The following is a 25173-nucleotide window of genomic DNA, read 5'->3' on the forward strand; positions in this document are numbered from 1 at the left end:
CGGGCTGAGTAATCCGCTCGGGTTCGCTTTCGGGAGCTTTTGTTCCCGGGAGCTGTTGTTTTTGTAGAGTTCCGGAGGGCGGGAATGAAGATGGCGGCCTCCCGGTCTCCGGCCCGGAGGAGCCGAGAGCTCGGGGCCCCACTCCTCAGTGCGCCCTCAGAGAACAGCACCCAATTACTCCGTCACCCTGGCCTCCAGCCGCGCTCCAAGCTGACCAAGCCTGCGACCGGTTCAAGGTAACCCCGAGCTTAGAGCTTACTCCTCGGCTCTGTCTCCGTAGCCGGCTTCCCCGTTCTAATACCTGTAAGCTCTGCGACACTCAGACGCCCCCGATCCTTCTGTGACCCTGCGGGACCTGAGGCCACGCTGACCCCGCGTGGGCTTCACCCTGGTTAAGCCTCTGGAGCAATGTCCCTCAGCGGAACAGACTTTTAAAAGTCCTGATTTTGTGCTCCGTTGCTCCACTGCTTGCTGGGAGCTGGCCCCTCCCCCCACGGTCTATCTTCCTGTCGCTTTGGATTCACTTCTCCGCCAGTCCTACCTTTCAGAAAGTGGTTGATTTTCTGTTTCTAGAATTGCAGTTCTTCTCTTTGATCTCCCATTGGATTTGTAGGTGCTTGCAATCTTTAGATAAGCTCTCTAGCTGATTTCCCGCTACCTGAAGTAGTCTCAGCCTGCTACTTCTCCGCCATCTTGACTCCTCCCCTGGCCAATAATCTTTTTTAAGTCTTTCTCATTTATTGTCAGTTTATACTCAGCTACACTTCATTCGTGGTCTAATGGAAAAGAAGCACGGATTCTTCTAAAACTTTGTTCAAAATTCGTTTACTTTAAGATTGCTGTTTCACATCTGAAAATTAGGAAAATAATTCCAAAATTGATTTTACAAAATCTGTGCACCAAAGCCTCTGTACTTTAGTTATCAGAAAACTTGCTGGGCTTTCCTCCAGTTTTAATTACTCTTCCTTTTGACACAATCCTTACATATTTCATTTACTAGTGTTTAACTTGTGAAACAACAGATTAGAAGATAGTAACCCAGAGAGTATTTAAATAATTCAGGTAAGGGATGAAGATGGTAGTACATAGTATTTATTGAGTCCCTTGTTTGCCCCTAGTTTGTACTCAGCACTGTGCTAGATAAACTAGTATCTCATCTAATCTCTTATCTCATCTACCCTACCTAAAAACCTATGAAAGTGGTATTGTCCCTGTCCTATAGAAGCAGACACTGAGACAGATTTTGGAGTACGTGATATTTGTTAGAGATCATCCCTTGTGAAGGAAGGAGTAGGAAGCTGGATTGGGTTGAGGGAGAAGCTGAATGACAATGGAAGCACAACAGTCTTTGCCAAACCAGCATGGGGATCTGGAACAAGAATTGCTTGTCATGGTGTCCCACTAGGTTGCAATGGTTATATATTTATGTCCATACTTCCCTGGAAATGGGCAAGAATGGAAATGGGAAAAGCATGACTTCAGACAAGGAGGATTTGTGTAGCTGGGAATGGCCCTGAAGTGGTCTACTGACTATGCTTCCTATTTCTGGGCTGGGAGGATGCACTTCTTTGAAGAAGAATTTGGGTGTTCATTGAGTTTGCCACTGATTTGTCCAAGGACACAGTGATTGTCTCAGTGAAAATTCAAACTCAGGACTATTTGATTCTTCTGAGGATATACTTCGTTATTTTCTGAAAAATATTTGCTAAGTATATGCCTTAACCTTGTCTTGACGAGTCCACCCTGGATATTCACTGTTTTGTGTGACAATGCAACAATGACCTCAGGTACCACTGAACAATGTAGCAGTTTGTCCCTACATGTGAGGTCTCCAAGCCTCACTGTAATTTTGTCACCTGTCATCCTGTCAGGGTGCTGCATGAGTACAGAATCCATGAATAGTCTATCGCTTTCACTCAAGCTGCCATCATTCTTCATCTTGATGACTCAATCTCCTGACTGGTCTTTTTGCTTCCATTCTCACCTCCCTCCAACAACTAATTGGAGAATGAAAATGCATTCATGCCGCAACTCTGCTCAAATATTTGAAGTTATTTCTCTTCCTATGTATGTATGTATAAAAAAGTGCTTGTTACCCATTGAGTACTTACTAAATATTTGGTAAATAAATTGCATGAAAGAATGTGTTAGCAAAAACAAAACAAAACAAAAATATGTAAGGATCAGAAAACTGATTTAGGTTCAAATTCTAGTTTCAAAACCTATTCAATATAGATAATATACATTAAACTCTAAGCTTTGTTATGCTTTGTTTTCTATCTTAATTGGACTTAATACATTGGCATTTTTAATGAAATGAAATAGCATATAAAGGAAATGTTATGGAAAGTATAAATAGGTCTAGATAATTGTTAAATTTAAATGTGTATCTCCATAATATTGCATAAGTTATCACAACTCTTCTCCAATTAAAAAAGACACCCTCATCATTTGGAAAATGTGTTGATATGGATTACCCACCCTACTGATAAAAGATGAAGTACTACTCTTTTGTTTTTCACTTTTTAAAATTTGAGTGGTATTTGCAATTATATATCCAAGACCCTCTGGTACTTATTTGTGCTTTGTGTTTGACAAAGTGTGTCTTCAAGGCAGACCTTATGAAATTATTCTGAGGGTACTTGATATATATGTACCGGGCAGGCTGGTCTTCCCAACTCCTCCTCCTTTACACTCCATGTCTCGTGCACATAGCCCCACGATTCATTTCCCCCTCTATCTACTCCTACTGGCCCTTCCCAGAAGAATTTTCACCATTCACCTGCTCCTTCCTACCTGGTTGTGATGCTTTTTCATTCCACATCCTTCTTCCTCAAAAATGTTGCCCACATTGATCTTTCCTGGTTTTCAGCAACAATTGCACTTATTCATGGTGTCATATTGTTCAATATTTAGTTCTGTTGCTTAGTATTATGTTCTATATCACATGCCTAGATCCTTTCGAGAAGAGAAAGTCCCTGAGAACAGAGACTGGATTTTGCTTTTTCCTTTACTGTGCCACAAAGCCGCCATCACCTTGCAAAGATAAGCAGATGCTTGGTAGAACTCTAAATAAGATGTCATTTTTCTTAACACCGCAATTTCTGATCTTTGAAGCTTTTATAGGCCCCCCTCTCAGTAAAGGAATTGAACCATTTTCATTCAATAGATAGATCCGTGAAGAAGAAACAAGGAGTATTTCATGATCCCAGATCTGCACTCAAAGAGTTAGTCAGGCTGTGGAAAGCAGAGTTTCAAGGCTTCAAACTGAGTATTAAGCTGCAACGCTGAAAGTGTTGTCATAGTCTACCTTCAGGATAAAACAGTTTGTGGTTTGCAACTGATGTAAATCTTTCCTAAACCAGTTCCCAGATCCTTGGAACTCACTCCATTCGTAGCACCATATGTACTCTACACAGCTGGTCAGGGTTTTGCAAAAACAAAAAAGCAGAAATTATTGCCTTCCACTCCTCAGTGTGACAGTAGAAGGCATAGTAGGGACAAAGACCATGCAAGCTCAGGGACCTTAATGTAGTCTGGGAATCTAAAAAGGGCTTTATAATAGTCTGGATGAACTTTGGACAAAATTGAGAAAATAGTGCCTTTCAGTAGTTTTGAGCATCATTTCCTTGTCTTTACTTTTCCTCACATTCTTCCTAAGTTCTGGCTATTACTGGCTTGTCCAACAGCTCGACACCTCCAAAGAGCTCCAAAGAGCTAGCATTCTTCCTTCCTGCTGCAAGACAATGCAATTGCTTATGTTCTATCCTTTGTGGAGCACACTAAGATCCCGAATCTGATATAAAAAGAATTCAAGAAAAACAACAATGGTTTGGACGCCAAAAGTGAGATTTCAAATCAGAAGTGCCGGACATGTCCTCATAGCCCTAACTAGCTATGTGACCTTAAGCAAGTCACTGAATCTTTAAAGCCTTCGATGACTCATAGGTAAGTAGGGTCATAAAGGAACCTAGCTGGTGGCTGTGGTGAAGATGAAATAAAATTATGTGTGCTCATACCCGGTATGCAGCCTTGCAATACTAAATGCATCATCAGTATCAAAATGAATATTATTCTCAGAGAAAATACTCAACTTTAAACAGAGCCCTTCAATAATTTTGCTTAAAGATGTCACTAATCATGAAGGACATCAGGCACTAAAAGTCATTTCTTTTTCTTGGTATAAGGGGACTCAGGATTCACCAAAATAGATTCAGAAAGCAGCTACCCACTCTACCACACAAGCATGACAAGAAATAGCTCTCATCATCAATACTTTCCCCCCACCTTTTTAAAAAAATCAACATACAATGCATTATTTGTTTCAGGGGTACAGGTCTGTGATCCATCAGTCTTACACAGTTCACAGCATTCACCATAGCACATACCCTCCCCAATGTCCATCATCCAGCCTCACTATCCTTCCCATCCCCCTCCTCCCAGCAACCCTCATTTTGTTTCCTGAGATGAAGAGTCTCTTACGGTTTGTCTCCTTCTTGGTTTCATCTTGTTTCATTTTTCCCTTTCTTCCCTATGATCCTCTGTTTTGCTTCTCAAATTCCTCATATCAGCATCAGCACTTTCCTTTCAGTCACTTTCCATGAGGAGGATGAAGAGCCACCAAATAAAAACCCTTCTTCCTCTGCCTCCTAGCACTGAACGTAAACACCAGCATGATTTCCTTCAGAAGCTTCCAGAGCTTAACAGTTACTCTAGGACTCTTCACACAACTCCTTTGAGCTGGAAATGATGCAGGTGTCAGCATCTTCTTGTTTTACATGAAAACAAAAACAAAAACCAAAACCCTAAAACGGAGACCTAACCCTTGAAGACTAACATAAAAAACAAACAAACAAACAAAAAAAACCACGTGATCAGGGTTTTAGTCTTAAATTTGTCACTAACAACATTATTTTATTAAAATCAATTTCTATCCAGTTATTTATTTCTCAAATATCCTCATCCATCAACCACTTGCTTAAAACTACACAGGGCAGTTATAGGATTAAAATAAAGTATGAACGAAAGCATTTTGAAAAGGAACAACCACTCTACAATTATAGAAACAATTATTCCCATCACAAACACCACAGCCAGAAGCCAAATTTGCATATCAACACTTCATTATTGGAGATGTTGGTACATGAGCAATTTTAAAAAGATTGTAATTTGAGTTTTCATGGGTTTTGCACTTTCTGTGACTATCTTGTTTATTGCTTTTATCTGAAAGGAAAAGTCTGTCAAATTTGCTAAATTGCTCAGCTTACTCTCATTTTTTGTATTTGTTTTAGTGATGTATATGATGCTGGAGAGTCTCATCACTGCTAATCTGCAATTACCGAGGCTAAGACAGGGGTCCCATTGAAAAACCTTTGAGCCTAGGGAAGGAGAAGCAGCACCAGGATAGCGAGGGAAAAGCAAATGCCAGCCAGTGGGGAGCAATCATTCTGGAGACAACATGATACACTTTTGCCTGAAGAAGGTTCCCTCAAGTTCTCAAATCCCTTAACTTACAAGAGCCACTTGTAGCTCTCGACTGGCCTTCAATTAAAGGTTTATGTTCTTGAGGAATTCTGAGAAGGGCAGTAAAGGTGGTCATGTAATCACTGATGGTATACTTCCATCTAAGGGGGCTCCCTCATGTAACTTCCCAGAAGTCCTTAAAAAAAAAAAAAAAAAAGTAGACTATTCCCACTCTTCAGAGGAGTATCTGAAAGTTTCACCACTAGACCTATATTCTCTTCCCGTTTTTGTCAAATATTGCAAAATAGATTCGTATTTAACTGGTGAGATAAACTTGAATTCCTATCTCATAGCCAGGTAACCATTTCATACTAAACATAGCTTTGGAGAAAGAGAAACAACAAAGGAAGGGAGGAGAACAAGTACAGGTGACTCAAATATTATAGCTGCTAAAAAATAGTCAGCTGCCACTTTAACATGCCTAGATTTTCAAGTAAAATGTAGAAAAAAATGCCATTACAAAAATGTCCTGCACTAAAAACAGAAATATGTTTCAGTAGTAAGCATAGATTTATAAGCATTGACTCTATATGTTATTTTCACTTCAAGAAAATGTAAGATGCATTAGATAGAAAAATCCAAATATATGAAACACTTAAAATAGGAGAAAACTGTTTTAGTGAAGATTCTTACCTTAGCAAAAGGATTTATTAGCAGGCTACTTTAAGTCTAAAAATCATTAACTGGAAACATACACAACTATTAAAATCCAGCTCAAATTTAAGGTCAATGCAAATAAAGATAAAGCATCTAAAATTAGAACTCAACCATTCAATTTAGAGAATTTGATTTATAAAAATTTGATTTGCATGCAATATCTTAGTACTTTAATGTTGTACAAAGTAAGTCGTGGCAATAGAATTGTGAGATGGTTCCTGAACTAGGTTTTGGTCATTTAATCTCTTTAGGAGTACTACGGAGCACAAAAAGGACTAAGGACAAATATTACCCTGTAAAGATGAAGCCAACACAGCTTGCCCATCAGGCCCTGATAGTGTTTGATCAGAGAAGAATATTATATAGTAAACTACATGAAATCTGGTAATGGATCATAACCCGTGGTTTCTGCATTATCAGAAATTAGCCATGCTTTCTGCATTTTAAATTTTGTTTGTTTGGAAAAATGAACTGAGGACCACAATGATACAGCAGAGGCAGCTTGAAGCAGATTGATGGCATATGGAAGGCACTTCTTACTCAACCTGACAAGTGAGGCTTGTTCTGGTTCTGCAGGGTGGGAAGGGTCCTGTGAACTCTAATGGGTAGTGGTCTTTACATGGTAGCTGGATTCCAAGAACAAGCATTTTAAGTGGTAAATGCAGAATCTGCAGAACTCTTATGGCTCAAACTCTGAATGTATACAGCTTCATCTCTACTAAACTCTACTGCCTGAAACCAATCATAGGACCATCCCAGACCCAAGGAGATGGGAGAAACAGATTATGCTCCTGTTGGAGTGGTAAAGACACTGTAAAGTACCATGTGAGTTGGGGTACATTGTGGCAGCTGACACGATCTACCATAATTTCAAAGATTTCTCAGAAAAATCACATGTATCATTTCTTTGTCATAATTCTCAATATGAACCTTGGTAAAGCCATGCTTTACCAAGTACTATGTACCCTTGGAGTTAAGAACAAACAAGATTTGGCACTTACCTGGCGGAACTGTTCTAGGTCAATTTTGTTACCCACCAGCACCAGGGGAATTTCATAGGTGTGGCGGACTTGAAAAATGAGCTCTTTAAACTTGGCAGCTTCCTGGAATGATTGGCGGTCAGTGACAGAGTAGCAGATGATGAATCCCTCCCCACCTCGCATGTACTGCTCCCGCATGGCTGTGAACTCTGCCTGCAGGAAAAAAAGCAAAATTGTTATGTAATTTAAAACCATGAAGCCAGGATGTCATTAAAATAAAAGGTCAAAAGTAGATAAATTATGAGACGAGGTAGGTGGGTAGAAATTTTGTAAAAGTTTATTTCTGGGCTTTGGATATAGAAAAATAGTATGAAGTCTAACTGTACCGTTATGAAATCTGAATGCTTTGAAGTATTCAGAGTGTTGATCTTTAATCATAGAAAATTTGATTCAAGAGATCTTGGGGGAGATATGTTAAACAGCAGGTTAACTAACGAACTATTAGGGATTATATACATCTTTTAATAGCTTTCTACTTAATGGTCTCGTTTTAGGAAAGGGAATCTAAATTTGTATACTTTAAACTTTAAAACCTAGAGGAACTAATTTTCTCCTCAAAAAGATGAAAAGAAACACGAGTTTAACCTTGATTACCCTGTGAACGGATGAAGTTATCAGTATAGATAATCCCCGACCCAGTTATGTGCTTGGGTTTTCTTAGATCTGTCTCTCTGAGGGGCATAAACAGAGGGAGCTTGATGGCTGAGTCATGGGGCATTTTCCATGTTCTGTTCACTCTTACATCTTCTTCTCTCTTTGCAGAGGACAGGATCACCTTCTGAAGGTACCAGTGTCCCAACCTGGGAGGCACTGCTGTATCAGCTTTTCATGTGGCAATCCACCTGAACTACAATTTCTTGGCAACTCAATATTTAGAATTGGGTCTGAGTTGCAATCTGAAACATTCCTCTTAGTCAGAAGTGTCTGTCTTCATTCACTGTTACTCTTCTGATTCCATTGTTAAAATCACAAGGGCTAGTTAGACACAAGCAAAGGAAATATAAAACTTAGGCTCTGGCTGTGGAACAAGCCATGCTAAATGATAAAAGAACACAAGAACATAGTGTGATTTGGAAATAAAGTCATCAAAGAAAGATTCACATGAGTTTGAGCTGTATTTGAAGATTTCGAGATACGAATTCTTTTCCCAGCAAGCTATTTATAAGAATTACTAAAATGCCTTCTTCAGAGTAATTGTTGAAACAAATATTAAGTTGATTTAACATGGCTTGACTTTTGAGGGGTAGGAGCATTTATACAGATCCAGAAATTGTGGAAATCTGGGGTGCTTACAAATGTAGAGAGAGTAGTAAAGTTAATAGGGTATGGAGTTAGTGGGTCAATCTTTTAAAACATTTCCAGTCAACACAGAATGGGTGCAAATAATATCACTGGGTTCAACCAGTCATTTTAAAGTTTTACAAACTTGAGTCCAGAAAGGAAAAAAGAGAGGGAGAGAGAGAGAGAGAGAGACTTGTCCAAGTATGAAGAGGCAGCTAATGTCAAATTGGTTTGAATAATTTATCTTCTCTGATTCACACTATCTCAATTTACTTAGTACTAAAGTTTACCTCAATCCTAAATTTCACCATGTAAGTGCCATGAGCTAACATGGGAAAAAGAAATCCTACTGTGTCTCAGTTTCTTCATCTCTAAAACCAAGTTGGCTTATAAAATTTCTGACATCCCTCCAAGTTTTGGCATTCTCTAATTCTAAAAACCCTTTGCCTCAGTCAGAATCCCATAGCTGATTGTGGACTGACTAGAGTAGTATGGATTGAATTTGCTAAATGTGGTTTCCCTGAGTTATAATGTCATTTTCCAAATAGAAATGGTAGAATCACTGTAGAAATATGTGATATTTTAAAAAATATGAATGGATTTATTACAACAGCATATATGATCAAAACCATAAAAGCACAAACTGAACAGGGAAAAATGTATCTTATGATTTATAGTTCACTGTATTTGCCAATTATGATTCAGAAATAATCTATGTACACATAAGCAAAGGCATCTACATTCCACCTTTACATACTTTTTATACTCAAATGGGCACATAATGTACGTAATTTTTACTTTTAACTTTAATTAAGATTTAATATCCTTAATATACCTTGGAGATCATTCTATATAAGCACAAATAAGTATTTTTAATGCATGTACTATATTTTATGTAACTAGTTGCCTATGAAGATATTTAGAAGTCTTCCTTTTATTCCTATTATCAAGTATGTTGCAATACAGATTCCTAAACATCCACGTTACACAGATGTATATCTGAGAAGTAATATTGCTAGATGAGAGAGAACACACATTTTTACTTTGGAGAAATAGTGCCAATCTCACCAAAGATACCGTACCAATAACACTTTCCAGCATTATATAAAAGTACCTATTTCTCCTCATACTCACCCATGTCACTTATCAAATTTTTCTACCTTTTATAATATTTAGGGTACAAAGTAGAGTCTTGTTTCATCTGCATTTATATGAGATTCATATTGAGCATCTCCTATGTTTCTTATTCATTTACAAATTCTCTCGTAGTTATGGGTTATTTTAAAAATGCAATTTTTATTCTTTGATTTGGGGCTTTAAAAAAATTCTGACTGGAGACATTTCTTTCTATGTGAGACATAAGAAAAAATTCATTTGTGTACATTAAAAATAACTACATCATAGGGAAAAGACTAATAAATTTGATGAAGTCCAACACGTATTAGGAAGACGGGCTAAGTAGAGGAAAGTAAAATCCATAGAGAACAATACTGGATGAATGAATGAGTGAATATCCAATTGTTCTGATTAATTAGACTTCAAGTCCCCTATAATTGTATTAATAGATCTACCAGTCCTCTCATCTGCTCTGAATTGAACTCTCCAGGTATGAGGTTCTAGCTTAGGTCTAGGTGAATATTTTAAAGAGTTACTTGTCTGATTTTGCTTTGCACCTAGGTACAGGAGTAATAACTGTGTTTGTGCTCAAAAGTTGTCTTTACAATCTGAGCACAGAAACTGGGAAGCACAGTACATGACTTCTAGGTCTGTTACTCAGAATATACCCTCTAACAAATCACCTAACCCCTCAGTGCCTCAATATCCTTCTTTGCCAAAAGGGATTAGGACGCACACTTAACCCATCTTACAGGGCAGTAGAAAGGATCAAATGAAAGAACAGATGTAAAAATGCTTTGATCATTTTTTAAAATACAATACAAATTAAGCCTATTATCATCTCTGGTACAAATCCTACAGAATAGAACCTTTCACTGGGAGTATAAGCATAAAATCCTCTTCGAGCTGCATTAAATATAAATGTAGAAGTATTTTTCAAATATGCTTAATCAGAAAATTAAGGTATAGGTTGTGTTTTTTTTTTCCCCCTCCAAATAGAAAACTGTTTCCACCAATAAAACAGACATAATTAAGCTATCCCAGTGAAAGGGGAGGATACTTCCTCTTAGCTCACCTCACCCCTTCTAACTCTTGTCATAGCATATATAGCTTTTTCTTAAAGATGCGCTGGAAGCTGGTGTGGCACAGAAAGTTGAGCAGAATCTCTGCAGCTATTATCAACTTAATAATATATGACACTGAAATCACTTTATAAGAAAAATGCTATGTTCAATATGTTGCTTCCGTCTTTATTCACCCATGAATTAAAGATCTCTGTGCTTTATGTTCCATGTATCCTGAATGTTAATATCTTCTTCATTTGCTTCTTGCTATAAATGAAACTTGTTGGTTAATTATTCAGGAACATGACTAGATTCCATTTGCTATCCATAAGTAGCAAAGTATCTATGAAAGAGACCTATGTGTAAAATGCTACAAACATGACCATTTCTAATACATATATTTTTAGAGAGAGAGAGAGGGAGGGAGTGGGGGGCCAGGCGGCAAGAGAGAGGAAAAGAGAGAGATCCAAGATGGCACCATGCCCAACAGAGCCTCGATCTTACAACCCTGAGATCATGACCTGGGCTGAAATCAAGAGTTGGATGCTTAACCAACTAAGCCACCCAGATGCCCCTTTCTCTAAGAATTTCTAAGCTATTCTGAGTACAATGCTGTAGCTTCATCAGTTCCCTTAGATAGGTTTTCTTGCATTAAAATAGGGTGAGAATACTCCTAATTGTGAACACAAAGTATTCTGATTAATCTCATATCCCAGTCTCTTGATTATCAGAGTATTTTAAGCAGACTTTCAGAAATATAGGGACGGGACCTGCTCCCCATTGTATTCAACGAGTGCCACTAGGATGTATAAGTGCCACATTGTTTACAAAATGGGCTAGTGTTATGGTCAGGCCAACCCTCAAATGCTTTCCAGCACAAACACACACATATACCACTGTCTATGGTTGCCATACTCATGACAGCCACATCTCCATACCAAACTTATGTTCCTAGTACACAAAAAGTAAATTAAAAAAAATATAAGTCACTCATGCAGCTGACACTATGCCAAGTGATCAGATACATAAACTACCAAAAAAGTCTGGCCCTGTCCCGCTTGACCAAGCAGAAGTGGGCAGAAGGAAACAAATGAAGAGTAATGGAGTGCTACACGAACCGTGGGGATTTAGAAAATGCCAAGAGCATTTTGCAGGAGGAAGGCAAAGAGGACTTGGTGGAAGAAATGGGATGTGTTATTTTTCTTAAATTTGTCACCTGTAAAGGGGTCCTCAACTTTCATGCAATCTTTCTTCCAAAGATATGTATTACCCTTAAACCACCTTTCATGACCCAAAGTCAGCATTTGTATGGCACTTAAATATAGAGCCCTGCATTCCCATCCATAATTTAGTTTTTGGAGGCTGTCAGAGGAACTAAACGGTTGTCGTTGCTTTTGTTTGCATGTTTGTCTAACAAAGGAATTAAGCAAAATGAAAATATTAAAGTGATGAAAATGTAGGTATCATAATTTTGCTGTAATTGATGCAAAGTAGTGGTGGTTCTCCAGTCTCAAACTGAAGCCTTAAAGTAGTTGAGAATGTCCAAATAAAATGGAAACAAAGAACTTTTACAAATGTTGGTAATAAATGGTCAAAGATGGTATCTAAAAGACCAAATATAATTAACGAATTTATACTATTTTGTAGTTTGCAGAGAACATAACCATGTCCATTATACATTTGTCTATCATTTTCTTTCAATATTTGACATGCCTGTATTTTCAGGAATGCATTAAGTCATGGACTACTGCCTAACTCATTCATCAAATATTTATTGAGCACTTATGTGACAGGCATGTCAGATTTCAGATGGCTTAATACATATAATGAAACAATAATGAAACATAAATATGAGTAAATGTGGAAAAGAACAATTAGAAATTAGAACACTGAAACCAAGATAAAGTGGTTTGATCTGCAAATTTGACTCAACTTGTAGACAGTCAAAGCTACACTGGGAACATGATCAATTCCATCACTCTTGTGGTCAATAAAAAAAATATACTAATGTGTCAGGTGACATGTGTCTCTCCCTGAGCACTTAGAGCTGAGTGCAGTTTCTTTTATGAGGTTTCAAATAGGGGACAATGCCCTCAATGTCAACAGGATCTGCATTAGCAGGTTTTCTAAGGCTAAGTCCTAAATTCTGTTTTTCAACTTAAATCTTACCAAACATTTTATAGATTTACTCAATGATACTGCTTGCAACACTCAAGCAGCGTAACAGAAAAGCTGTTTTGTAGAAAATACTATATGTTAAGATTGTGGGTGACAGTTAAAATATTTGATATTAATGCTGGAAAAAGTAAAAAGTTCTTGATTGTATGCCTAGATATGTCACTGAAGAATGGCCAATCCATAGCGCCTAAAATCTGGCTATAATGAAGATTACTCCTACATGTAAGGCTCTCACCTCAATGCAACTCAAAATAAATGTTGAGGTTGCCCTGCAGGTTATCTAATTCATGGGGCCCCATGCAAAAGGAAAATGTGGGAGCCCTTGTTCAAAAATTAAATATCTCAAGACAGCAATAGCAGTGTATTAAAGCAAGTGCAGGACCCTCCTCAGCATGGACCCCTGGGTGACTGCACAAATTCCTGACTCATGAAGCCAGCCTGACTGACGTAGCAGAATCACAAAAGAACATCCAAGAGTGTATGGGAGAACAATTCCAAAGAGACAGTCTCTGGGCAAGTCTCTCAGCAAAAGAGGCAGTGGCAATTCTCCTCTGACACTCAGTCACTTCTGAAGCTTCCTGACCCCAGCGAGGGACGCAAGACTAGACGATGATAGATATGCATGGTGGCAAGAAGCATGGGATTGAGGAGAAAATGAGGGATATGTGGTAGGGGACTGAAATATGTACCTCATATGGGAAATGTCATTACTGAAAAAGACAGGATCATGGCATATGTAAAGGGTTGGCATGCTCCTGTTGTTGAGCAAAGTCATATTCTGGAAAGCCCTGACAACCAGGTTTCAGATTTGATGTGATAGGAAAACAAGAACTCAATTTTTTTTTTTTTTTTTTTTTTAAGGAGGAAAGTAAACTGCAGCTCTATTTCAGTAGGACTGATCTGGCAACAAGAGCAAAGGAAAGAAAAGAAGTTAAAGACAGGAGGAAAAAAAAAATGAAGGCTTTTACAGTAATCTTGAAGTGAATTTCCATGGGGGAAGAAATAAAAGGGGAAATATTGGAATTAGAGGTCACAAAACAGAGAAATGGAGAAAAGAGAAATATTTCTGTCATTTCAAGAGATAAAAATGAAAGGTTTGATGCCTACCAGTTTGGGCATGAGAGAGAAGATATGAAAACATACTATTGATGGTTCTGTCAATAACACCAGGCAATAGGTTGGGGTTTTGTACATGCAAAACCCCAACCTATTGACTCATTATTAACTCCCACATTAGATAGTGGGGAAAAAAAGAGGAAAGCAGAGATATTAAATATGGCCAAAGTCCTAGAGCTGCCAATTAGGAAATCAGAGACCTATCATAGTCACACTTCTTCTCCAAAGACAAATTAAAGATAGCACCGGGGCGCCTGGGTGGCTCAGTGGGTTAAGGCCTCTGCCTTCGGCTGGGGTCATGATCCCAGGGTCCTGGGATCGAGCCCCACGTCGGGCTCTCTGCTCCGTGGAGAGCCTGCTTCCTCCTCTCTCTCTGCCTGCCTCTCTGCCTACTTGTGATCTCTGTCTGTCAAATAAATAAATAAAAATGTTTAAAAAAAAAAATTAAAGATAGCACCTCTTTTTGTAGCTCTGGAGCCTGGGAAACTACAGAAGTAGGATCAGAAAGAAGTGGATTGAGAAAGTTAGTAATTAAAGGCCCTTTTTGTCTCACACAGATTTGCCCTTGTCTGATTAGAGTTGACACTGGACAACTGAAAGGAACGGTCCACAAGAAACTGGAAATCTGGTTTATGGGAAATAATAACTGAAGGTGGGGAGAGTGGAAAAGCCACACTCAGGGGACACACCTTTTGGACTGATCAGAGAGACTGGGATTAGTGTGTAAAGCAGATGCATCTGAATCAGTTGGGATGGGGTAGGGGCAGGGATTGTTTTCACCACTTTTTCTTTAAAAAATCTGGAGCTTCGTCCCGTTGAGAGTGTTTTTTTCAATTGTAAAGGAAATTTTATGAAAACAGTTTTTGACAGCTATTTTCTCATTTTGTTCCCTCTTGCCAAATATGCTCAGTACTTTAGTTTTCCAGGTTTTTGTGTTTGTAACTCTATGTATTGTAATTCATGTGCTTCGCTTTCATTCCCAACACCAGACTCAGCTACCTGAGGACTACTCAGCATTGTATTTTTCAAAGCAATAAGGGACCGTGCCTGGATCAGAGCCCAATAGATAATTATATTATCATTTTGTTAATTACTTACTTTAAGCTAAATGTTTTTGAGAGATGTTGCTATTCCCTGGATGATGTACCTTTAAGGAGAGGCTAGAGGATGAAGACAAAAGGAAAGCAAATCAAATTTCTAAACTAAATGGATAAGATGTTTAGTTACTGAGCCTTATACAGGTAGGGGCAGGTCTAGTTTAATTTTTATGTAAATGCATTATCCACTGAATTCTGTGAATTATAAAGTAATTAAATGCTCCTTATTTCATTCTCTACTTTCAATCATTCGTCTTATTCTAAGAGAGGATGAATCTTCTTGTCTTTGGATGTATCAGAAGTGGGTCTTTCCCCATCTGATTTGTATTTCCTCAACAACAATTTCATGACTGCCTCTGGTGGTACAAATCCTCCAAAAGATATTTCTCATCACAGCTGGTTTCCTGTTTATGTTTGAGGTCACTAACACTGGGAGCTGCTTTCCTGCTGAAAAAACCTATAGGAGTGCATCTTGGAAGAAGGTAGCGTAACTGTGTCATGAAAGGATTTTGTCCACGGCATTTTAGTCATTCTCAATGTGATATTAAAAGGATGATCCCAACAAAAATACAGTCAATAAGAAAACTCATATGCCAAAATTGCATTTGCTAATCGACTTAGAGCATATGATAGGATCTACTCTAAAGAAAAAATGTTATGTTATATATATGTGAAATATATAGTGTCTAAGAAAAATAGGTCATATATATGTCACATGTTCTAAAACTTATCACACCAAGTAATTTGTATTTCTATAGCTGAATGGCAAAAATAAATTACTTTTTGGTTCCTCCCAAGATAAAAAGTAAATCATCTTGTTTTGTAATACAGTAATTTGTCTTGAGATAACCTGAAAATTTTAAAGTTGTATTGAGGAAGTGGCACATATAAATGAGGAAAAGATGCCCAGAGAATATGTGCTTGTCCTTCTTAATATCAGAATTACAGTGACAAAAATTTCTTTGGTCAAATTCTTAAGCTCTTCTGAATCTACCAACTAGGAATCACTTTTAGGCTTCTGTAGCTCTACATTGTCAAGTTCTAGCAAAACTCCTAAGTTGATTTAGTTAGAATTTCCCATCATGCTATCTCATCATCCTCAATATCTAATTAGGGTCCCCAACTCTACCAACCTCCAGGTGATGTCTGATCACCCTGGCCTGCCTTCAGTAAGAATCCTGCTTTGTCAGTTTAGCCACAATTCCCCCCATCCCCTAAGGTTTCTTCTCAGCAATTTCCCATCCATCGATTGCCCACTCTGCTTCTTAGCTATAAATTCCAGCTTGTTCATGCTGTATTCAGAATTAGGCCTGCTTCTGTTCCCCTTTTGCAATATTCCTGACTACAACCTACTTTATACTACTTTAACTGTCCAGCTCTGGTTTTCCTTCAACAACCAGGCAGAAATTGCAGGGTCCCTGACCCTTGTCAAGTGCTAGCTTTCCCTCACCTTCCAGTTTAGTAATAGCCTCCTGTGTTGCTGCTCTAACCCAGACCCTTTTTGCAATCAATCCATCATTCATTTATTTCTCTGTCCAACTAATCTTCTTTAAGCACTACAGATTCATTATGTAGCTCATCTGCCTCCAGAGGTCCAATGGTTACCCATTTGCTTTCACATCAAATCTATACTCATCTGCCTGGTTTTAAGGCTTTATATAATCTGATATCATGCTGCATATCCACCTTTATCTCCAATTAATCCTGAATATGCACTCTCTGCTGGAATGGGGTTACTTCCTTCAGTGGCTTGATCATAGTAGCTGTCTACTCTCCCAAAGGTGCCTTCATGAACACTATTCCCCACACTTGAACTTTTTCTAGCTAATAGAGATTTTAGTGATGATTGAATACAACTCTTACTCTGCAGATGAGAACATCTAGGCCCAGAAAAGTAATGATATCATCATTTTCTCATGCCGGGTCAGAAAAACTAGCCTCCTAATCTCTTTTATATTGTTGGAAAGCCAATTTTCGTCTTCAGTGACCTGAGTGCATACTCTTCAGGGTCAATTATTTTTTCTTCTTTTGTGCACCTATGTTAGCAAACCTAGCCCTTAGTGAGAATTATTCTGTTTTGTACATTTTCCTCACCAATGAGCCTCAAAAATTAACAATTAATTATATCTCATATTATTGAGTTAGATTTGTTTTTTTAAAAGATTTTATTTATGAGAGAGAGAGAGAGAATGTGCACAGAGAAAGAATGAGAGGGATAAGCAGATTCCCTGATGAGCTGAATTCAGGGCTTGATCCCAGAACCTTGGGATCATTAACTGAGCTGAAGGCAGCTTCTTAACTGACTGAGCCACCCAGGCACCCCTACTGGAGTTCAATTTGTGTCATCAAGTAGATTTTGGAGGTCAACATCAAGGCTTAAACTATTTTCAATGTTTATATTGACCAGACTTTGTATATATGAAACTTCAATTAAATTGCTCCTATTTGAATGGCTAAATGCCACTTCAGATAAATTATGCTTGTTCTATACAGAATGCATATGTTCTAGAAAGGAGATAAATCAAGCTTTAGAACTACAGGAGTATGCGAAAGACTTAAAAGACACATTTTCCTTGATCAATCTTATAATCTGGAGGAAGAAATTTTAAAAACTTATACTCCTAAGGGACATGTCTGCATAAGCAAAATCAGTAGAATTTTTGTTCATGTCAGTCAATATCAAAAACAAGTTTGAACCCTTGTATACCAATATATAGAAACAAGTTTGAATACATAAAAACAATTATTATTTGCCCCAAATTATTTCAACTTCCTACAGTAACTGTGCTTTCCAAATAATTTGGCTACATGAACAGAATGTGCTTCATTCCATTTTTTTACACATGCGTGTGCGTGTGTGCACAGGTTTTTTTTTGTTGTTTTTTTTTTTTTTTAGATTTTTTTTTAATTTTATTTTTTATAAACATATAATATATTTTTATCCCCAGGGGTACAGGTCTGTGAATCGCCAGGTTTACACACTTCACAGCACTCACCATAGCACATACCCTCCCCAATGTCCATAATCCCACCCCCCCCAACCCCCCTCCCCCCATTAACCCTCAGTTTGTTTTGTGAGATTAAGAGTCACTTATGGTTTGTCTCCCTCCCAATCCCATCTTGTTTCATTTACTCTTCTCCTACACCCTTAACCCCCCATGTTGCATCTCCTCTCCCTCATATCAGGGAGATCATATGATAGTTGTCTTTCTCCGATTGACTTATTTCGCTAAGCATGATACCCTCTAGTTCCATCCACGTCGTCGGCTTCATTCCATTTTTAAATTCAGTGAGCTCCTCAATATATTCCTAAAAAACAAAGTAACTGTAATTCTAGTTTGATAATTTCAAAATCAATTTCATTGGGCTATTTAAAATGCAATAATTTCAAAATTACACATTTAACTATAAGCCAAGGAAAATGATATAATGAAAAAGATAAGATAATGAGAACTGAGTTTTGAAACTATTAACCTGGGTTATTTTCATTGTGTTGTTTGTGGGGTCTCAGATGGATTTAGTGGGGAAGATGACAGGTCTTGTGAACTTAAGTTGAATAAAAAAATAGATATTAATATATGCTTGTATAACATATAGGCTATATTATTTAAAAAATGCACTTCGGTGTGTAGCCCATATAAAAATTTGAGTCATTCTCAGAAACCATCTTTTTGCAGTTATATTTAAAATTTTGGAAATTTGCTGTTCAAAATCGTTGACAATTTCTCTGTCTTTTGCCCCTCAAAAATGCAGTTATGCCAGATTTTTAAAATGTCAATAGTATTACTGAGAATGAAATAATGGCAAAATTTCTAGAATATTAAAGGTGAAAGCAGAAACAAGAGTATCAGAAGGCTTCCTAATGAAATCTTGGGCACTGTCACTGAGTCACGAACATACAGAAAAAAAGAATGGGTCAGGGGGCAGTTATAATGGTCACTAAAGGAATCGCTGGGACAAATGACATGTTTTTACCCCACTGCAGCAGCTATTGCTTTTGCCCCCTGTAAAAAGCCCTGTTGATGTTATTAAGGAGAGTGGACTACCTAGCTGGGGACTATCTTGGTGTGGATTTGAGGAGGGTGGAGGGAGTGAAAGCAGATACTGAGGAGATTCTGAACTGCTTCACAGGATAATACAGTGGGGCAGTGTGAATGAAAGAGGTATTCCTTAGTTAGAAAATGAACTAACAGAATCCCCTACACCATCCCCAGAGCAAACATCTCCTCTCTCTTCACCTTTTTGTGAAGTCTTTCAGACTTCAGCAGATATGAATGCCTCCAGACTGGTTAAGTGCCATGATACCCTATGCTAACCTATCATAGTGCATGATAGACTGTGTTACTGCAATTGTCTGTGGTACTCTGGTGGGATTATAATATCCATGAGGGAGGCAACCTGTCTACTGTGTTCATCATTTTATAGCCTTCACACAATAGCATCTGATATATTAGACATATCATGTGTTGGACAACTAATAGATGAACTTTTAAAATCACAATACCAGGAGCATTATCATTTAACTGGTGGAATTTTCAAGATGCATATAAACTTCCATTTCCTAACCAGTTTTGTCATTAGAAAAGTAGAACCCAAATTTCCAGTCATGCTGGGTAATATGAGGAAAGCTCCACTGAAGTATTTGAAACAGCCAAGAAAAGTACAAGATGCCACCCCCCACCCAAGAAACTCATAAATAAGAACCATTCCCAGAAATTTTAGATGACTGAGGTGAAAAATCAGAGACACTAAACATTTTTCTAACCTTCTCAACACTTTTTCTCAGTCCTGGTCACTCTGTGATACCCATCTTTTAGGAACTATCATACTTAGAACATCAATATAATCCTGAAATAGATATTCTTCTATTACATGTGATGGTCTTATTTTATATCAAGGTCACGTTACAGATTATTAAGATTATATAATGAAGAGAATATGACTTAAGAGTCCCATAAGCATGAATTTGCTAGGCGAGTTTCTTCACTTTGTTGACTATTTCCTCATCTGGAATACAGGAAATAAATGCTTCTCTAATACCACCAATATAAGTGGTATTAGTGATATAATGTGTCTTTATATATATAAAAGTGACTTGCACTATGGTTTGCCACTGAAAAATACTAGTTATATTCCTATCCCTTTCATCCATCCTCTTGGAAACTAAAGTAACAAACCCTAATTTCAACGTTTTATTACTGAAAATTTTATTTATTTTATTACTGAATAATTTAGTCATCAATTTAGTTTGCAAAGACTTTGAAAACACATCTGCTTTTCTGTGTAGTACCTATGTGGAGAGGACTGTTATCAGAGTGAGTCTAAAGTTATGTTTCACGCTACTTGGACTTCAGAGGTACATTAGAGAAGCTGAAAAAGGGGAAGAGTAAGTTTGAATCCCAGAAATATGCTGGCAAGTAGTCTGTTTTGCATGTTTCAGAGGTAAAAAAAAACATAACTAGGAAATGTGCTCTGGAGAACATCAAATCCACCTGCAAAACTGATTTAGTTATCAACTAACCACAAAGCTTCCTGCTCTACATATTTCAGAGTTGAATCCAATTTGCTCAAATCTAGATTGAATGAAAAAGAGTAAATAAGACATGGATGGAATATTTCTGGGAGTTACATACATTCACAAGTAGAGATAAAAATGCATTGGGAAAAAATAAAAACCTTCCCAATCTTATCAGATCAAAGAACCCAGGAAATGGTAATTGTGACTATTTAGGGAGGTAATGGGATAAATAAAACCCTTCAAGAGGCAAGCAGTTTGTCCATGATTATTTGAGAGGCAAATGTAGGATGGGGGCCAAGGCCTCAAGAGTTCCCCAGCTCTGATAGAGGACTCCAGTGGCTGTACAAGGTTGCCTCATGTTACAAAACCTCAGAATCAGGCAGAAAGTACAAATGGAAGATTAGTCAAATATGGGTCTCCAAGACAGTCCAAGAGTTCACACAGAGGTAACACAGAGGTAATAGGATTGATGTGAGAGAGAAAGGCAAAGGAAGATAAACTCCCACTGTGCTCTTCATACAGTAAATGTTTAAAATATGGTATGTGGGGTTTATAAATGAGATAAGAAATAGTGTGTGAGTTTGTTTGAGGGGATAAAATAATAGAACAAAAGAAAATGAAAACAAGATACTTCTAATCAAAACATGCAGAAAACCTTATTGTAAAAAGGCCCATCCAGGGGATATTTGCAGTGAGACTGTTCAAGCCTGAACCCACATTCTTCATGAGATTTCTGTTCCACATGGAGAACAACAAGATGGCCCCTTGTCTTCAGGATTGAGGAGAGGCGATCACACATGGTAGGCACTTCTGAAGTTTACAAGTCTTTTCCTCCTCTGCCTTAAAAATACCATCCTTCAAAGCTGCTGAAGGAAAACTTGACCAGGTGACAAGTTTCAGCTTTAAAACTAACTCTAAAGATGATGATGCCTCCACAAGTAGTAAATTGTCTACTCTGGTGTTAGAATGTAGCATTAACTGAAAATGACCCCAATATGGAAACTGTTCTTTCTATATTAGGAAAAAAAAAAAATCAACAGAAACATTAACCTACTCTAACAAAAGATTAGTCACAGACACAATAGACTACATCTGATTTGCTTAGAAGAAATTAAATACAATTGACTTAGAAATTTTTGAATAGAGTCATTCAGAACATAAAGTAGAGGATTTGAAGTCTGAAAAATGTCAGAAAATGAGGACTAGGAGGAGTGGGAGACTAGAACACTGCTCCAGAGCCACCCTGTCTGGGTTTGAATTCTGGGACTTCCAGGGACTCTGCTTTTTCACCTGTGCAATGAAGTTAATAAAAGTATTTACCTCACAAGGTTTTTATGATGATCAAGTGAATTAAATATAACCATGGCTTTGTGAAGATTTCTTTGTAAAGCACTTCTAAGAGTTTCTGTGACATGGTAAGACCCAATACTGCCTATCCCTGTCCTGATAAGTTGGTTTCCTCTACTTAACCCAAGATAGACCCAATAGCTCTACTTGTCATAAAAACCCAATAGCTCTACTTTAAAAAAAAAAAAAAAAAAAAAAAAAAACTGTAGAAGTTACAATTTGGACTTGTCCTTTTTAATCACCCTGTAATCACAGGGTTACAAATGAGTCTCAGGCCACAGATAACTTCCTACAGAAGGAAATTTTAATTACCCCTAAAATGATTTACTGATGCTTAACACGGTCTAGCTACTAGTTTAAAATTTAAAATTTGTTTTATTTCACATTGATTCCAAAGGTGTGTTCTTTAGTTTTAGCTCTTTAGCATTAGTTTTTATTTCCAAAAACTGAATTGCAATTCTGGTTACAGACCTCATTCTCCCTTCAGCACTGTGCTAGAAAACAACGTGACTTTTGATAACTCTTGGCACATCATATAATATAGAAAACAAAAATACTTCAGTTTTTCTAATTTCCATAAGTACCAGAGTTTGAATATAGGACGCAAGCCAGAAGGATTCGCTTGAGATGATTAAATACAAATTCATGGCAATTTGCATTAATCTGGTCATTTCCTTATTATTTGTCTACCTGAATCAAGGTCTTGTAGGTATAAATCATACAGATTAACACTCTAAGAAGCCGCCAACACCAGTGTTTTAACTCATTTGTGCAAGCTAATGTAACTGAAACTGAATAACAATGCCTCAGGAAAGATATATTTTAACGTCCCTATTCATTTGCTCGTGCTCACATTCCCATGACTTAATTTCCCTTTTCATTCCTCAAAGTTCAGTTTAAACGTAGCAGGTCAAATCTTCTTGTTTCTATTCAAAGTAGAAATTCTCTCTTAGGTTTTCAATGTCTCACTAAGTTTTCTTTTCTTTTTTTAAAGATTTTATTTCTTTGACAGAGAGAGACACAGCAAGAGAGGGAACACAAGCAGAGGGAGTGAGAGAGGGAGAACCAGGCTCTCCACCCAGCAGGGATCCCGATGCGGGGCTCGATCCCAGGACCCTAGGATCATGACCTGAGCCAAAGGCAGATTCCTAATGACTGAGCCACCGAGGCGCCCCTCACTAAGTGTTCTATATATCACTCTGTTGTACATGCTCTACTGCATGGTGGTAGAGATACCACATACCTGATATGGTGCCCACACACTGCACTTAGTAAGCCCTCCACGTATATTTGTTAAGGGAATCAAGAATCACACTTTACGCAGTTTAGAGGACTTATTCATCAGCTTGGTTTCTTTGATACAATGGTATTGAAAAGTATTAAGAGTTTACTTAACAGATTAGGAAAATGAAGCTCAGAAATATTCAGTACTTGGACCAAAGTCACAGCGTTAATGAGGAGGAGGATTTGAACTGAACTCCACCTGATGCTAATTCTGGGGCTCTTCCCACAATTCCATGCTGGTAAATTCGCAAACTCTTACAGCAACAATGCCATTTGTTTCCTTGTACAAAATCCCAATAGCCTAGGACTTTAAATGCAACTGCTGATAGTGTAAACCAGAGCCCCATTTATTTCTAGTTTATCTTGGAAAATTGCATTCATTCATTCAGGCTTGACACTCAGGTTTCTTCTAATACATATATTTGGCTTACTGACATTCAGCAGAAGGGGAGTTTTAAGCCACATCTAAGGGAGAAAAGAAATAGTTTAATCATGAATATGGGGAAGCGATATCCAGACTGAGATTTTATAGAAGCAAAAGAGAAATGAGCAAGTGGTGTATATCATTTTAAGCAGATTTGCATGACTGGAGCCAAGAGCTTCTGTCAGGGAGGAAAATAGACTGGTGGTACACAGAATTGGGATAGGAAACTGTCAAGATGGTTTGATTTGAGGGATACTAAAAGCCATTCCCTTGCCTAAAAATACTCTCCTTACTGACCTCCCTCCTGCCCAGTATTACTTATTTTTCCCGAGTTAAAGCATCAAAAGTTTCTGTTTACAGACATATTCATTTTCTGGGAGAGATGAAACTTCCATTGTTTGCTGCTGATAGGCATAATGTGAAGTCGTTGATTAACAAATAGTAATTCAAAGGTAATTAATTTATTAGAACAGTACAAGTAAATCAAGATAACCACATAGACAAATGTTTCTAAAAACATCTTCCTTGAATTCATTGCACTTGGTACTCACCTACCCATTTACAATGTGGACCAGAGCAATCAGGGATAAATAATCAGAACTTGAATAGTCTCAGGATACTACATGCATAACATTCTGTAGGAAATAGGATATCCTTGAAAGAGAAGCACTGCCACCAACTCATTATGTGATCTTTGGTAAGTCAGTCATATGTCCTCACAGGCCCAGTTTTAACATTTTCAGAGAAGGTAATGATAATCCCTATCCTTCTTAACCAACAAGACTTTTGTCAATGAGTCACATCAATTTCCTTCTGGAAAAAAGTGCTAGACAAATATAATAGATTTACTTTAAAATACTAATATCTGATGCATTTAAATAGGATTTAAAACTAACGTTCATATCATAGTTATCAGTCAGGTGTTATTCTGGGATATATTATATATAAAATTTCATTTTAAAAAAAGAATTATATATTTTTAGAGAGAGTGAGTACACACGCATGAGTGGGAGGGGCAGAGGGAGAGGATAAGAGAATCTCAAGCAGACTCTGCATTGAGGGGGTCCTGATGTGGGGCTCGATCTCACAACCCTGAGATTAATCACAACCTGGGCCAAAACCAAGAGTCAGACACTTAACCAACTGTGCCACCCAGATACCCCCAAACATCACTTAGTTTTACTAATGATCCAGTGAAGGAGCAAAGGAACTAGAGACAACAGAAACTAAGGAACTGAGAGGTTAAGTAATTTGTTCACAATTCCACAGCTAGTTAAGTAGTAGAACTAGGATTATTATGATAGGTACTTTTATTTTTCTCATTTCCACTGTACATGTTTATAGAAGAATAAGTTGTTTTCTTACTGGTACTCATCCTCAAGGTATAATTTATGTTTAAATCCTTAGATATGCCATTTTAGAACTGTCATCTGAATTGTTCAAGTTAACAAAATAGTATGTTAAATACACTGATATACCATTTTCCTTTCAAGGTAAAAATACTCCCTTGGAACCTAGAAATAACAAT

General features: G+C 37.6%; 1 protein-coding gene across 2 annotated transcripts in view; it reads right to left on the minus strand.

Moving 5' to 3' along the window:
- LOC111142616 (Ras like without CAAX 2) overlaps positions 1–25173 on the minus strand; it is a 387413-nt gene that overhangs the window by 196070 nt on the left and 166170 nt on the right. Inside the window, exons 4-5 of one of the 2 annotated variants that reach the window (XM_022495924.1) lie at positions 7182–7373; positions 5629–5659 (exon numbers count right to left, since the gene is read on the minus strand). In XM_022495924.1, the coding sequence (XP_022351632.1) occupies positions 5639–5659; positions 7182–7373 (213 nt within the window). In that variant the 3' untranslated portion in view covers positions 5629–5638. Of the gene's footprint in view, positions 1–5628; positions 5660–7181; positions 7374–25173 lie in introns of those variants that run through there. The other variant, XM_022495923.1, reaches the window with a different exon arrangement.

This window comes from Enhydra lutris, unplaced genomic scaffold (assembly GCF_002288905.1).
Source record: "Enhydra lutris kenyoni isolate GAN:26980312 unplaced genomic scaffold, ASM228890v2 scaffoldscaffold8, whole genome shotgun sequence".
In the NCBI taxonomy this organism is placed as follows: Eukaryota; Metazoa; Chordata; class Mammalia; order Carnivora; family Mustelidae; genus Enhydra; species Enhydra lutris.